This window comes from Osmerus eperlanus, chromosome 7 (assembly GCF_963692335.1).
Source record: "Osmerus eperlanus chromosome 7, fOsmEpe2.1, whole genome shotgun sequence".
In the NCBI taxonomy this organism is placed as follows: domain Eukaryota; kingdom Metazoa; phylum Chordata; class Actinopteri; order Osmeriformes; family Osmeridae; genus Osmerus; species Osmerus eperlanus.
Window position 1 is genome coordinate 6,833,919 of NC_085024.1, and position 13,209 is coordinate 6,847,127.

The following is a 13,209-nucleotide window of genomic DNA, read 5'->3' on the forward strand; positions in this document are numbered from 1 at the left end:
TTAAATAGGGCTTTTTGTCTCTCTGAAGGGAAATGGTGTGATTAGGTGTGATACATGGTAAGGGTGAGGTGGGCACAGAAAACACAGCATAAATGAATTGTCTTCAATACTGTTTATTCAAGTACATTTTAAAAAGCAAATTATAAAATGAGAATGGAAAAGGTGTGATTTACTTTGATAAGTGCTGAGACAGACTGGAAGGTGGGTGGGTAATATAGGTTCCAGAAAGTTTATTTCAAGCATGCTTTCAACAAAGAAAAATAAAATAATATTTGCCGGTGCTGTGTTCTGTGTGACCCAAGGTGAAATTAGTTAGAACTGACTTGGTTGAGCAATATTTGCATTGTCAAATGATCAGTAAACTTTGCAGCTGCTTAAAGTTCAAAGTTAAAATGTGTTTCCTCTTTGAAGACAAAACAGGAAATTATTTCCCAATATACAGTACAGCACACTCAGCAGCAGATCTGAGTCTTTGACCTGACAACTCTTAGAGCTATCAGCCAAAACCACCAAGACAGGCTTGTGTGCATGCAGTCAGAGCTTTGTGACCATCTGTGCGTGGGGGTCTTCTAAAGCAACAGGGGCTTCCCTACGGCCCCTGCCGGCCCCCCAGACTGCCCCCTCTCCCAGCCCTGCCGTATGCGACTGAGGCTGCGATCCACACAGGGGCTGATGAGCAGCAGCTTGAGCAACAGCACCATGGTGGGCAGCACCAGACACAGCATGTAGCCTGGAGGGGTCCACCACCTGTAGGAGGAGGAACGCAGGAACCTGTCCCAGCCATACAGGTAGGTGTGGGCTGTGCAGAGCAGCAAGGTCAGGTGGCCCAACTTGGACTGCAGGGGAGGAGACAGAGGTGTGAGTATTGTGGGTGTCACACTTGCGTACACACACACACACACTTACACACAATGGCACAAAACGTAATTGCCATGTAACGCTTAATGATCAGATAGGAGACAGTCTGACCTTTGCAGAGACAAGAATTTGACCTAAATTAACACACACACACATACACACCCTCTCAGACGCACACTCGTTTGCAAACGCACACACAGTTCCTGGCTTTACTCAATGTATGCTTCCTAAATTACAGCTAATGAATAACTTAACATTTAAAGCACAGCTCCAATTTGGGGAAGACGATAGGGAGGGGGGCTGGTGGTGAGGAAGGAGGGAGAGTGAATGAATTAGAAAATGAGCTTGATGTGACCCAGTTACATTTATGAATGAGTGTGTTCCCTGTGGTGATGGTGATATACTCTTCTACACATCCACAGACTGTGAAAAACAAACTCTAAAAAGTAAGCAATTTCTCACACATGCACACATTTACATTACATTTACATTTAGTCATTTAGCAGACGCTCTTATCCAGAGCGACTTACAGTAAGTACAGGGACATTCCCCGAGGCAAGTAGGGTGAAGTGCCTTGCCCAAGGACACAACGTCAGTTGGCATGACCGGGAATCGAACTGGCAACCTTCGGATTACTAGCCCGACTCCCTCACCGCTCAGCCAACTGACTCCAAAAACACACATACGTATACACACACCTGTATGAAGCTGAACTCTCTCCAGCTGAGGGCGTTGCTAACTGATGGGAGGGATGTTATCCCCAACAACACGAACAGGCCAAGTCCCAGAATTCCAAGGGAGTAGTAGGAGTCAGAACGCCATGCCACAGTATTGTCAAACTCACTTGTCCTGTTCTCCTTTAACTGAGAAAGAGGAAGAGAGAGGGAGGGAGTGAATGAGAGAAATAAAGAGAGAAAGTGGGAGAGATAAAGGGGGGAGAGAGAAACCAAAAGGTTTGTTTGCCTTCCCTCCTGTCCACAATGACAGTGTTCATCAATGTTATTCACACAGTATATATGCAGTCATGCTGTTTTGTTGACAAGACACTAGTAGCAGCTGTGTACTGTACTGCTAGTGGTGTGTTTCCCTGATGACCATGCTGAGTCTCAGTTCAAGGAATGTCTGTCCTACCTGGGTGACAATATTTGCACCAATCCAGAATCTCACATAATACCTGAAAAACAATCAACAATTCTGAAACATGGACTATGCTCAAAATAACAATGTGTTAATTTAGCAGACATTTTCTACCAAAGCAATGTTGAGGAGTGGGATTTGAACCTGCAACCTCTTTATCTGCATTAAAATGCTCCACCACTGAGCTATATTATCCCCAGTATGACTAGTGTGCCAGTTTGAGTCTTGCCTGATCTGTGTGAACATCACTTACCGAATGGGTATGATCAGGGTATAAATGGCATGCAGGAAGGCAAAGCACAACGCCAGCAGACCCAGCTGCTTCCTGCACAACATCCAGTGATCCAGCCAATCAGGGAATTGCCTGCAAATACATCACAGACTTTCTAAACAATACCCTGTCTGAAAAGTGCCCCTCCCCTCTGGCCTACAGCCTATCAATACTGAGCATCCAGCAGGTGTCTGACCTGTATTTGGTCCCTCTGTAGAGCTGTAGGAACCCTGCCAAAACCCCAGGGAGGTAACACAGAGTCAGCATGATCAGAGACACGATGGGGAACACCTGCTCGCACACACACACACACATGGATTAGATCACCAAGTTGGAAAACAGTCAGCTAAATCAGAATGTAGCTGCATGGTACCTTGTTTGCCAGGGAGACCATGATTCTGAAGGAGACGTCTTTGCCCTGGGTGGCGTATGTGTAGATGACATCTCTGGTGAGCAGGTAGAAGAAGAAGGAGGCAGTGAGGCTGATGGCCAGGCGCAGGGGGAGCCTCCACTGAGGGAACAGCTGCAGGGGGATGTCTTCCAGCTCCCTGGCTGAGGAAAGGCAGCCCCGGTCCAGTGAGCTGAGGCCCAGCCTGGTGGCTAGCTCCACCACGCCCTGCTTGGCCTCCGCACTGTCCCCACACACTAACACCTGACGACACACACACAGACGCTGGGCGTCAGCTACGCAATCACTGTATACTTCTGGAAAACACACACACATGCACAGTTTCTAGAACCCCTTTAGAACTGAATTAGGGGTTCTAATTTTAGTGGGAAACCAGCAATGTGTGTATGTGTGTGATCCATGTGTGTGTGATCCACGTGTGTGTGATACATTTGCTGATGGTGCTCTAAAAACGTTCCTATGTGTTTTCACTTTCCTCTATGATTTTACTGGATCTGAAAATAAAACTAAAATATACGTCAATGTTTGTGTTCTTGCACGTGTGTGTGTTTGTGTGTGTGGGTACACCACGCATGTGCTACCTGTCTGTTGGCGTCCGTGGATCCATTCTGCAGAGACCAGGCAGACAGGGTGTTAAAGCCTTTGACCACAGAAGCTCCAGGGACCAGTCTGGTGAGATACGTCAACACATACACACACACTCTCAGTCAGCAGACTTTACTCTGCACACCGTTCTTTAGTTAAAACACTGGTGTGTTCTGCACCTCTGCAGGTACTCAGCGTTAGCCTCGGGGTATAGGTCCTTCTTCTGGTTGTTACTGACATCCACCAACACCTGCCATCCAATCAGGATATCAATCATCAGATAACCAAATCAAAAAAAGATGATCTTCATCAATATAATGAGGTATATATATAATATCAGTCAATGAATATTCATGAGGAGGACATGAGGATATTGAGGGCTGACCTTCCCCTTTAGCTGTGGTCCCAGAGACTCCAGGAAGTCATAGTGTTCTCTGTGGACAGCTATGAAGACCAGCTGGGCTGACTGGGCAGCTGCTGCATGACCCTTAACCTGTAAGTACATCAGTAACATGTCGACATAAATGCAAAGTACAAAACCAGTGAGCCGACAGACATGCAAACAGGCAGACAGGCAGAGACAGACAAACAAATAAACAGACAGTCTGGCATTCAGGACAAACATACAGACAGGTTGACAAACAGGCAGACAGAAAGACAGACACACCAACAGACAGGCAGAGACAGACCAACAGTCAGACATACAGCCAGGAAGACCGACATGCAGACAGTCAGACAGGTACCTGTGCTCCTTGGGGCAGAGGGCCGCAGTTGTGGGGTCTCCTGCTACCAAAAACCACCCTGTAGCCTGCCTGGAGAAGACGTTGGCCCAAAGAACGGCCCAGGTCCCCCGTCCCAAAGATGCACACCAGCTCACGTTCAGAGGGGGTCGGGTGGCCCAGCGGAGACAGTGACACACATTCGGTCTTCTCCTCCATGTGCATGCTGGCAGGTGTGATGTCTTCAGAGAGAGAGACAGACAGGGCAGATGTCTGCTAATGTTATTGTTGACACTCGACAGTCTGACAGGGAAATTCAGGTGGGACTGAATCTTAAAAGCAAAGCTTGGTTAGTCCCAAAATGACAAGTCCGGAGTTCCCAAATGATAGTCCTCAGAGTCCTGTCAGCTCCTGCAGGTCTCCTGTAGTTTTTCCAGAGGTCTGAAGATGTCCTGCGTCTATGGAGCTTGTGTGTGTGTGTCTCTCTCTTTTATCTCTCTCTCTTCTCACTGTCTGGCAAGTATTTGAGCCCATTAAAATGGGTGGGGGAAGTCTTTCAGGTTAAGAAGAAAAGGGAGTGTTTGTGCATGTGTGTGTGTGTGCTCCCCCTCTGTTGCTATGAGCCAGTGTCTCAGAGGACATGCAGTTCTGGGAAGGAGTGTGCTATTGTGCAACTGCGGAATGCCACGGCGACCTGCCAAATCCACTGGGAGTTTCCAGGATTAGGGGAATCTGTGCTATACCCACCAACAACTGCAACTGTCTTCATACACACACACACACACACTCACAAACACACACACATAAAATGAGAATCAAAAAGAGCCATCTGCCCACATGCTTTGTTAGATCAACAAATGGTTAGGAACTACATTTGAAAGGTTAGCTATAAAATGCTACAGCTGCTGTCCCAGTGCATGGCCATGACAACCCCCCCCCAACCCTCCATCTGGATTTCATCACCCCAGACGGAGGGAACAGGATGGTTCCTGCTGGGGACGTGATGGTGGGGTTGTGATGGGCCATGGCCATTTTTTTGTATTGCTTTGGTCAGCAAACAGGGAACTCCAAAAGGTTGAATAAATACTTTAAGAAAATGTTATAAAACGTATCAAATTGGGACGTAATTGTTCCAGTCAAGCAAAATTTTCATTCATACAATCATTCCACACTCTTGAAACCTTTAAGTTAAAGTGAAAAATCGAAACATAAAAGTTTTAACGTTAAGTCTACACTGGACAACACTGTCAATGGCTGATCATGTTTTTCTAACTTACAAGACTTTTTCTTGCCGAGTTACAGTTACAATATTTTTACTTTCCAAGATTTGCTTCAGTGTATTCTGCTGTGGAGAGCCAATTAACATTGTGTTTAAACGCTGGACCTAATGTCGTTCATGTGAAGACAAACTGGAGTGGAATGCCCTTTAATTTAAATTATCAATACATGTTTACCAAACAAACCATCTTTGCTCCTTAAAATTTAAAATGTAAACAAAAAAATATCAGCGCAGTTATGTTTAAAGTGTGTGTGCATGTCTGTGTGTGTGCATGCTCTTGCATCTGAGTGTGCATGTCTGGGTGCGCGTGTGCATGTGTGTGCATGCATGCGTGTACAGTATGTGTGGGCTATGTTTGACTAGGTGACCGCTTTTGTCTGATTCATGAGGTGCACAGGCAGACCCACCAATCAGATGCTAATCTAGGGCCTGCAGACGCTCTCCCTCAGGTCACGCTTCACCTCTTAATATAGCCAGTCTGTTTCCTGCCTGGACGCACCCCTCCCTAGCCTCCCCAGAGCACTGTCATTAAGAGTTCTGGTGGTTTGGTTTAGGTCAGTCACAATTCCACCGATGTATAATCATTTAAGGCTTGTTTTTTATCGGTGGCATGCTTTGTGTGTGTGTGTGTGTGCACTGAATCTTGAGTCTTTCTTGTATGTGACACCCTCAGGTTAAAGTCGTTAGTTGTTCCCACACATGCACACACACACACAAGTACACACAAACTCCTGAATGCAAATATTTCATTGCCAAAACACTTTTAAAATCTCTCCTGACCCTCTGCGGTAATAACTATAATCTGCTGCTTAGCAACCAGTACCTGCAACCCTCTCCTTCCCATCATGCCCTGCTGGCTACCAAGGCATGTCAACGAGGGTTCCTCTGTCCATATCAGCTGAAACCAAACTCTACACAACAACCCAAGACCTGAGAAAAAAAGTTCACAACATTGATTGGTATTTGGCAAATCTGTGAACCAAGGGTGAAGATTCAATTTTCTGTTGTTGACGTCTCCTTTGTGTTTACTGTGCAGCTGACCATGTTGTTTATGTTTCAGAGTTATCTTTCTTGCTTGTTTACTTGAGGCCTCCAGAAAGTGGGTTCAACAAACTGTGAACCTAACCCTGAACTCTGAGTTGATTTACCCTAAAATGGGAAACTACGACTTTTCGGTTCCAGAAAACCTAAATTGAATGTGTTAAATCACCTCTGAGTACGTCCACTCTGAGTTAAGCCCGGGCTTGAGAACTATTGAAAGCCAACATCAATGGAGTGCTCCGATACTAGGATTCACCATGGCACCTGTAGACGAAAAAACTTTGTCGTACTTCACAACACTTCAGATAGAAGTGTTAATACGTGTCTGAGCACATATTCCGAAAAAAAGCAATACGGCTGTAGCAGCGTAGAGACAATTGGCGTGGGAGGCAATTGCTGGCCGAGTCGATGCATTCATTTGAATGCAGTAGCCCATACATTGAACATTTAACCGCACTGTTATATTAAATATAAAAACATACTATGAACAGGTGAGGCATATTTTGCTTAGGCCTATAAGTTTGTGATTGTAGCCTGTACGTCACCTTGGTTTTAATCATATTCGACATGATACAAATTACATATCAGTTGGTGCCTATTGTAGTAGCAGCAACCCCCAAGATAATGCTTTTCATCACAGGATGATGATGATGATTAAGATGATAAAGGGACGTTGACTGATGCCATAGAAATGGTTGCAGAGAAGCCTATGTATGGGAGCTACTGGTAGTTCTCTCCCCATGTACTTTTATTTATAGACTTTTGTGGAATTGTCAGTTACACTGACATTAAGAGAATAATGAATAGAAAAACGATTTGCACATTCTGATCCTGTTGAACAGAGCATGGATGCTGTACCAGTGAGATGTTCATTTACGTAATTGCAGGTTAATTCTGCATGTGGAACTTAATGTAATCTCATGTATTCCCAGTTACCAGTAAATGAGTTGTACAAAATACATCTCATGAAGCAAGTGCCAAAAACTGACCAAAAGATTGTGTAGGCCTACTTTGGGCAGAAGAATAAAGGCTAATCTTGAAATAGATTTGCTGGAACACCAGTTCAGTCAAGACACTCACGTGATTGATATCACCATTTACTCATATAGCCTACATGAAAAATAGGTTTAACACTGGCGGAATGGATGTACATGGGGAATCTCTCCCTGCCTTCACTGCAGCATACATGCATGACATGAGGCAGGGAGCAACGACTTAAATCCCCCACGGGGAGTACAGACAGACAACATGGGGAGAAGGGGATGGTGGTGGGTGGCAGCAGCTCAGAACACTAAAGGCCGAATTATACTAATCCGACTCCGTTACGGACAGATGGACAAATGGAGTTGGACGAATTCGTTGAATTTTAGTACTCCAAAGGCTGTGAGTGCTGAAAACAATTCACCGCCAGAAAAGTAGGTGGAGCAACGTATTAGAACCTTAGAGAAGCCTGCACATGACGTATTTTTTGTGTGGAACCAATTGCGGACCAATCACAGCCATGGGTATCCGTAAAATTACGGACTAGCGGACGGATAGTCAGGAAAATCAGGAGGTGCATGTAGAGCTCTCCGAGGGGCTCGGAGAGGGCGTTCCATATCGGACAGGGTGTTCCCTGTGTCCGTCTCCGTGAAAACGGAGTAGTATAATTTGGCCTTTAACGGTGCGTGTCCACTACAGCGGAGTGGGCGGCACGTCGGCTTCCAAATAATTTTCAATGAAACCGGGGTTTGACGCTTGCGTAGAGCATTGGCAATTGGAGCGTCAACCCCCGGTTTCATTGAAAATTAATTGGAAGCCGACGTCAATGCGCCGCCCGCTCCACTGTAGTGGACACGCATCTCGAGGTAATCAAGGGTGTGTGTGTGCATGTGTGCGACTTTATAGCGTCGCCTATCGAGCTAAGTCTATGGGCTAAGAACACGGCGATGGGTGATATGAAGCGCGCTGCCCGAGTGCCATGACTGAACTTGCTTCGCTCATTTACAGGAGGGTGCATGGTCACAGGTGAATAATGTTAATTGTAGGCCTATATAAATACAGAAGGGCCAGTGAACCTTTTGCTATTGCTACGAATGTGAGAGTCCGGAAAAGAGGGTTACGACTAGGTCAAGAGTGATACTGCTTGACCACACTAGAATAGTACTGGACTAAGAAGGTTTCCGCTATTTCAAGTGTGCTATATCAATATCAACATGATTGTTGCTGTATCTCGTGTATCATGTCCCTGTGCAACTGGATCATTGTCTCGGCTGTGGAGAACCCAAAGACGGGGTTCCAAATGCCGTTGCTGGGGCTGGCTGACCAGGACGAGGAGGTGGTGGTTGGTCCGGGCTATGTTGATTGATCTCTGGTGTTTTCAGAGATCAAAAGAGGGATTAAAGAATATATTGTGCTTAGTAAAGTTATGCATTGTGCTTATTAAAGTTCTGTCTTATGAACTTAGTGTGCTCAGGCTTAAACATTGGGTCTCACACTGGGTGTGGGAAGCAGGCTGTTCTTTGTGTCTCTATCTCTTCATTTTCAGAAACAACCTTGAAACCGGGTGGAGACGGCACCCGAGCAGGTGGGACGCGTAGGCAAGAACAACTCCCTGATGCACGAGAGAACAAGCTCAACCCTCTTTTCATCTTTCTGTTTTAATTGCACTGTATAAATATATGCTGGGGAGGGACAGATAGCCAGTTGGACTTCGTGAACCAGCCCAAACTCTGTAGGGAAACGTAGACAACCCCAGAGCTCTGTACTTGTTGATTTCCAACTGCTGCATTAAAGCTGATATTATCGGACCTCTGCGACTCCAGACCACTCTTTCTAGAACACAGATTTGTGTCATTGAATACTATCATTACATATTGGAATAGACACACAATATTTCAGTCCTTCAATACTCGTTGTTGAATTTATATTTGTAGAAGAAGACCAAATTAAATTTCAATAATTTGTCTTTATTTCAGTGCCAAAAAGCATTTGGTCGGTTCTGAGTGCACGTGTGTAACATTAGCGATGTAAGGGCTGAGAATGTTGCTAAAATAAATAACGGAGTGTGACGGGAAACGTTAACTTAGGTATTCATCTGGGAATAAAAGCACATCGAATCGCGGTTTTATAATCCTCTCCTGACGTATAACTAAGCTAACTAGAGAGGGTACAATTTCTGGGGAAATTGTAGGGTGTGCTTGCTTGCGTCGGTTGCAGGTGGGTCCGTCCTCTAAGTTTTTCCCTTCTAGTGATATTTTCAAGCATTTAGCCTACTCATATTGCATATTTCATTAAGAACACCCTTTGAAACAGCTGTGAACCACCTTTGAAACAAGCTACTGTAACAACGTTGTCCCTGGCAGTGTGGAATCGCGATTCAAACAGTACCGTCTGCTAACTGAAAATATGCGCCCCAAAACGTAAATAAGTTTGACATTATTTTAGGGGGAAATGGCTAATTCAAAATAAGTTTGCTAGAGGCAAGCTAGCTGCTGTTGCTCCACATTTCACTGATTGTTTGAAAGCACCGGAAATGAGAATGTTTCTTTTGACAAAGTTTAGCTGTGGCTTTGAAGACAGTACGACACACTGCCAGTGGGCGAGCCGAGTCTGACTGAGGCTAACGTCAAAACAGGCCGTGGTGTCACTCAAATTCCAAGTTTTACACAAATCACAAAAATATGCTGACCTGCTGGCTATCTTCGCAATCGCCATATCTTTAAAACACTGCCCTCCTTCTGATTTTTGATGTAGAATTGACCCTGGTACAAAATTAAGAAAATACTCAGAGATCGACAACAGCTGACGCAATCGTCAACGGAGGCTGACAGGGCTCTCACGAAGCAAACCAAAGTTTTTACAGCAACCTACATTAAAATCTCACCACCTGGCTGTCTTCACAATAGTCATATCGTCATAACATTGCCTTCCTTCTGTTTTTTTGGTGTAGAATTGACCGAACTATAAAATTACGAAAATACTTAACTACTATGACGCTTGCATGGCTGCCGCCTAGGCAGTCTCACCGGCGACGCGCACTCGCTCAAATTACAAAGACTTTCACGACCTAAATAAAAAATCCGAGATGGCCGTTCCACTCGAAATTGCTTTCTCAACAAAACCCAATGGTTGGTAATTTTGGTGGTTGGCATTTTTCACTCATAATCCAAGCTCCAATTTGCGTGCTAGAACGTCTCTATCACGTTGTATCCATGCGTCGTTGCTAACGTGTGCTGACGTAGTGACGTAGGCTAGCACTGGTACCCTTCGTTGACAGAAGAAACTTTTTGCCACAAAAACGTTGTAACCTCCTAAACTGTGCAACGGAGTGTAAATAAAAATACAAGCAACTCAATCGCTACCAAGACGAAACTTTTGACACCTAGGTTGTCTATGTAGTCCAAATATTGACTGAGGCTTAGGGGGGCAAAAATAAATAATAACTAGAAAAGGCTGTTCCTGCGAAACAGCAGTGAGAATGCTGAAAACCTGAATGGGGATAGCTGACCATGCTAAAAAAGCTAAAAATAGTGAAAATTTAGTAGAAAGTTATAAGCTGAAGCTTCAAAGCAACCGAAAGGTATTTTTGAAAGGGGCTGGAGCAGCATTCCAACAATGATTTGAAAGGATTTACCATTACTTTTAAAGGGAGAATAATTTGCACAAAAACCTTAATATTTTAAAAAGTATAAAAGTGAGAAATTAGAAAATACCCGCAAGCTGAAATGATTTTCAAAAATGTGTGAGTCACACAAAAGAGGCAGTGTGGAAGCTGAACTGCATCATCTTAACAAAGCTAAGAGCTAAAATAGCCTACAATGTGGGAGAAGCTGAAAGCTGAACTGTTAAACAGAAGAAGAAGTAGGCTAGCTAGTCGTAACAAGAATATTATCGTTTTAACAGATTAAATTATAGTTGGGATAGTAGTAGCAGTAGCAGATGTAGACTATGCGTTTACTCGGCTTTCTTAGTTGGATTCAATGTGTTGATGGAATGAAACATACAGCAGTAGGGCCGATACAGGAAGACACGGCGACACTTTGTTGCAGAAGGATGATGGTGCAAGTTTTGTCCGTGGAGCATACAACGATTAATAAAAAAGAATCATGTAGACGTGTTTATTGAGTAATCGCATAACTAATTACACATGTAAACGGAGTAATCGTATTATTGGCATAAACCGACAATTGCTAGTAATCGTGTTTCTCATGGTCAAGTAAACGTACCAATCACCTGTGTGAGAGACTGAGTGGTGCGTGTCTGTCGTTACGGTGATGGTGCAGCTATGATTGCTAACGCGCTGAGGGCAGAGAATAAGAGAAATGTAGCTAGAATCCACACCTCAAACAAGATAACCTAGACGCAAAACTGTACGTCCAATCCAAAATATAAGGATATTTTCCGAGACCCAAGACTCTGCCGAAACCAGAGATATTCTTTATATGTCTGTGCAGTCAGAAAAACGACTCTACCTGCAGTTTCAAAAACGTGTTCCTTTTGCTTTCCTGGTGCTTGTTTGTTTGGTTGCCACGGTGATGGCGCAGCTGTGATAGCTAACGAGCTAGGCAGAGAGAAAAACGAACATTTACCTAGCATCCACACCTCAAACAAGTTGACCTAGACGCAAAACTATACGTCCAATCCAAAATATAAGGATATTTTCCGAGACCCAAGACTCTGCCGAAACCAGATATGTCCTTTATATGTCTGTGCGGTCAGAAATACGACTCTATCGGCAGTTTCAAAATCTTGTTCCTTCTTGCTTTCTCTGACTGATTTTACTCACCTCTCCATTGAAGTTAGTGAGAGAATTTGAAAGGCTGCTCTCGCTTCAAGGCTCATAGCTGAAAATCTGTAAATGTGAGCTCTTTAGTAGTTACATTGGCTGAAAGAGGACAATTTTTCCTACATTTTAAGGTATAACTTGTTTATGTAAGTTAAACTATATGAACGTTAGAGGAATTTGTTTGACAAATTAGTTGAATATCAGAAAAAGAGCAGCAAGCCACTCTGCTTGCTGCTCATTCATAAAAATCAAGAAGGAGCAAACATTTTAATGTATTTCAAACTGTCATAATTCAAAATTGGCTGAACATTTGAAAAAGCTGAATCATTTGGGAATAGCTGAATGTCTTGTGAACATTTTAAAGGTTGAATGGTGTCTCTATCTGAAAGTAAGCTGAAGTAGTTACGTTTGAAAGAGGAGGAAGCTTTTTAATGATTTGAAAGGATTTACCATTACTTTTAATGGGAGAATAATTTGCACAAAAACCTTAATGTCTTAAAAAGTATAAAAGTGAGAAATACCAAAAGTCATAGCCATCATCTCCTGAAGGAGCTGAACGTTTTGATACAAAAGTTGTAGGAATCGGTTAAAGTATGCAGAACGAGTTAAAGGCCAAAAAACGGCGGAAGAACTAAGAAGTTGAAAAACAATAGTGAGAATGCTGAACAGCAATCTCACAATAAAGAGAAACAGGAAAACAATAGTGAGAATGCTTAACCTTTTCATGTTCCTGTTAAATTTGCCTGAAAACGCCTAAACAGCATACCCAAAGTAAATTGGAAGCTGTTCTTGAACCATTTGGAGTACATGCATGTAAATGATCTCTTTTGAAAGCTGACACTCTGAAGTTATGTCCCCTGTTGTCAGGACCCCTGTCAGTCCTTCTAGTGTTGAGTAATAGAAGCTTGAACACAAGGAAAGTGAAAATTTCTATTTCCGCCTAGATTTTGTTTTGAAAACAGAGGCCTGAAGAGGCCTAGAGGTGGTAGGTATTATCTGGAAGACTAAATTGGACCACAGGTTGAAGCCTTACCCAATTCAAATCAAAAGTCAAACATAATACCACAATATATTCATATTTGACACATGTTTTTATAAGAGTACATCCAGGAATTTTCTAAAAGGGTCTTTTGGAGACTCCAA

At 43.7% G+C, this 13,209-nt stretch overlaps 1 protein-coding gene across 1 annotated transcript; it reads right to left on the reverse strand.

Annotated features, from left to right (window-relative positions):
• Positions 1-81: 81 nt before the first annotated feature.
• On the reverse strand, positions 82-4,564 carry LOC134022955 (metalloreductase STEAP4-like). The gene is made up of 10 exons (XM_062464713.1): positions 4,004-4,564; positions 3,646-3,753; positions 3,440-3,510; positions 3,257-3,344; positions 2,640-2,918; positions 2,463-2,557; positions 2,249-2,359; positions 1,990-2,032; positions 1,557-1,721; positions 82-836 (listed from the first exon to the last, which is right to left on the reverse strand). Exons 1-10 carry the CDS (start codon positions 4,202-4,204, stop codon positions 570-572), a joined length of 1,428 nt encoding a protein of 475 aa, XP_062320697.1. The 5' UTR covers positions 4,205-4,564; the 3' UTR covers positions 82-569.
• Between the last annotated feature and the right edge of the window lie 8,645 nt (positions 4,565-13,209).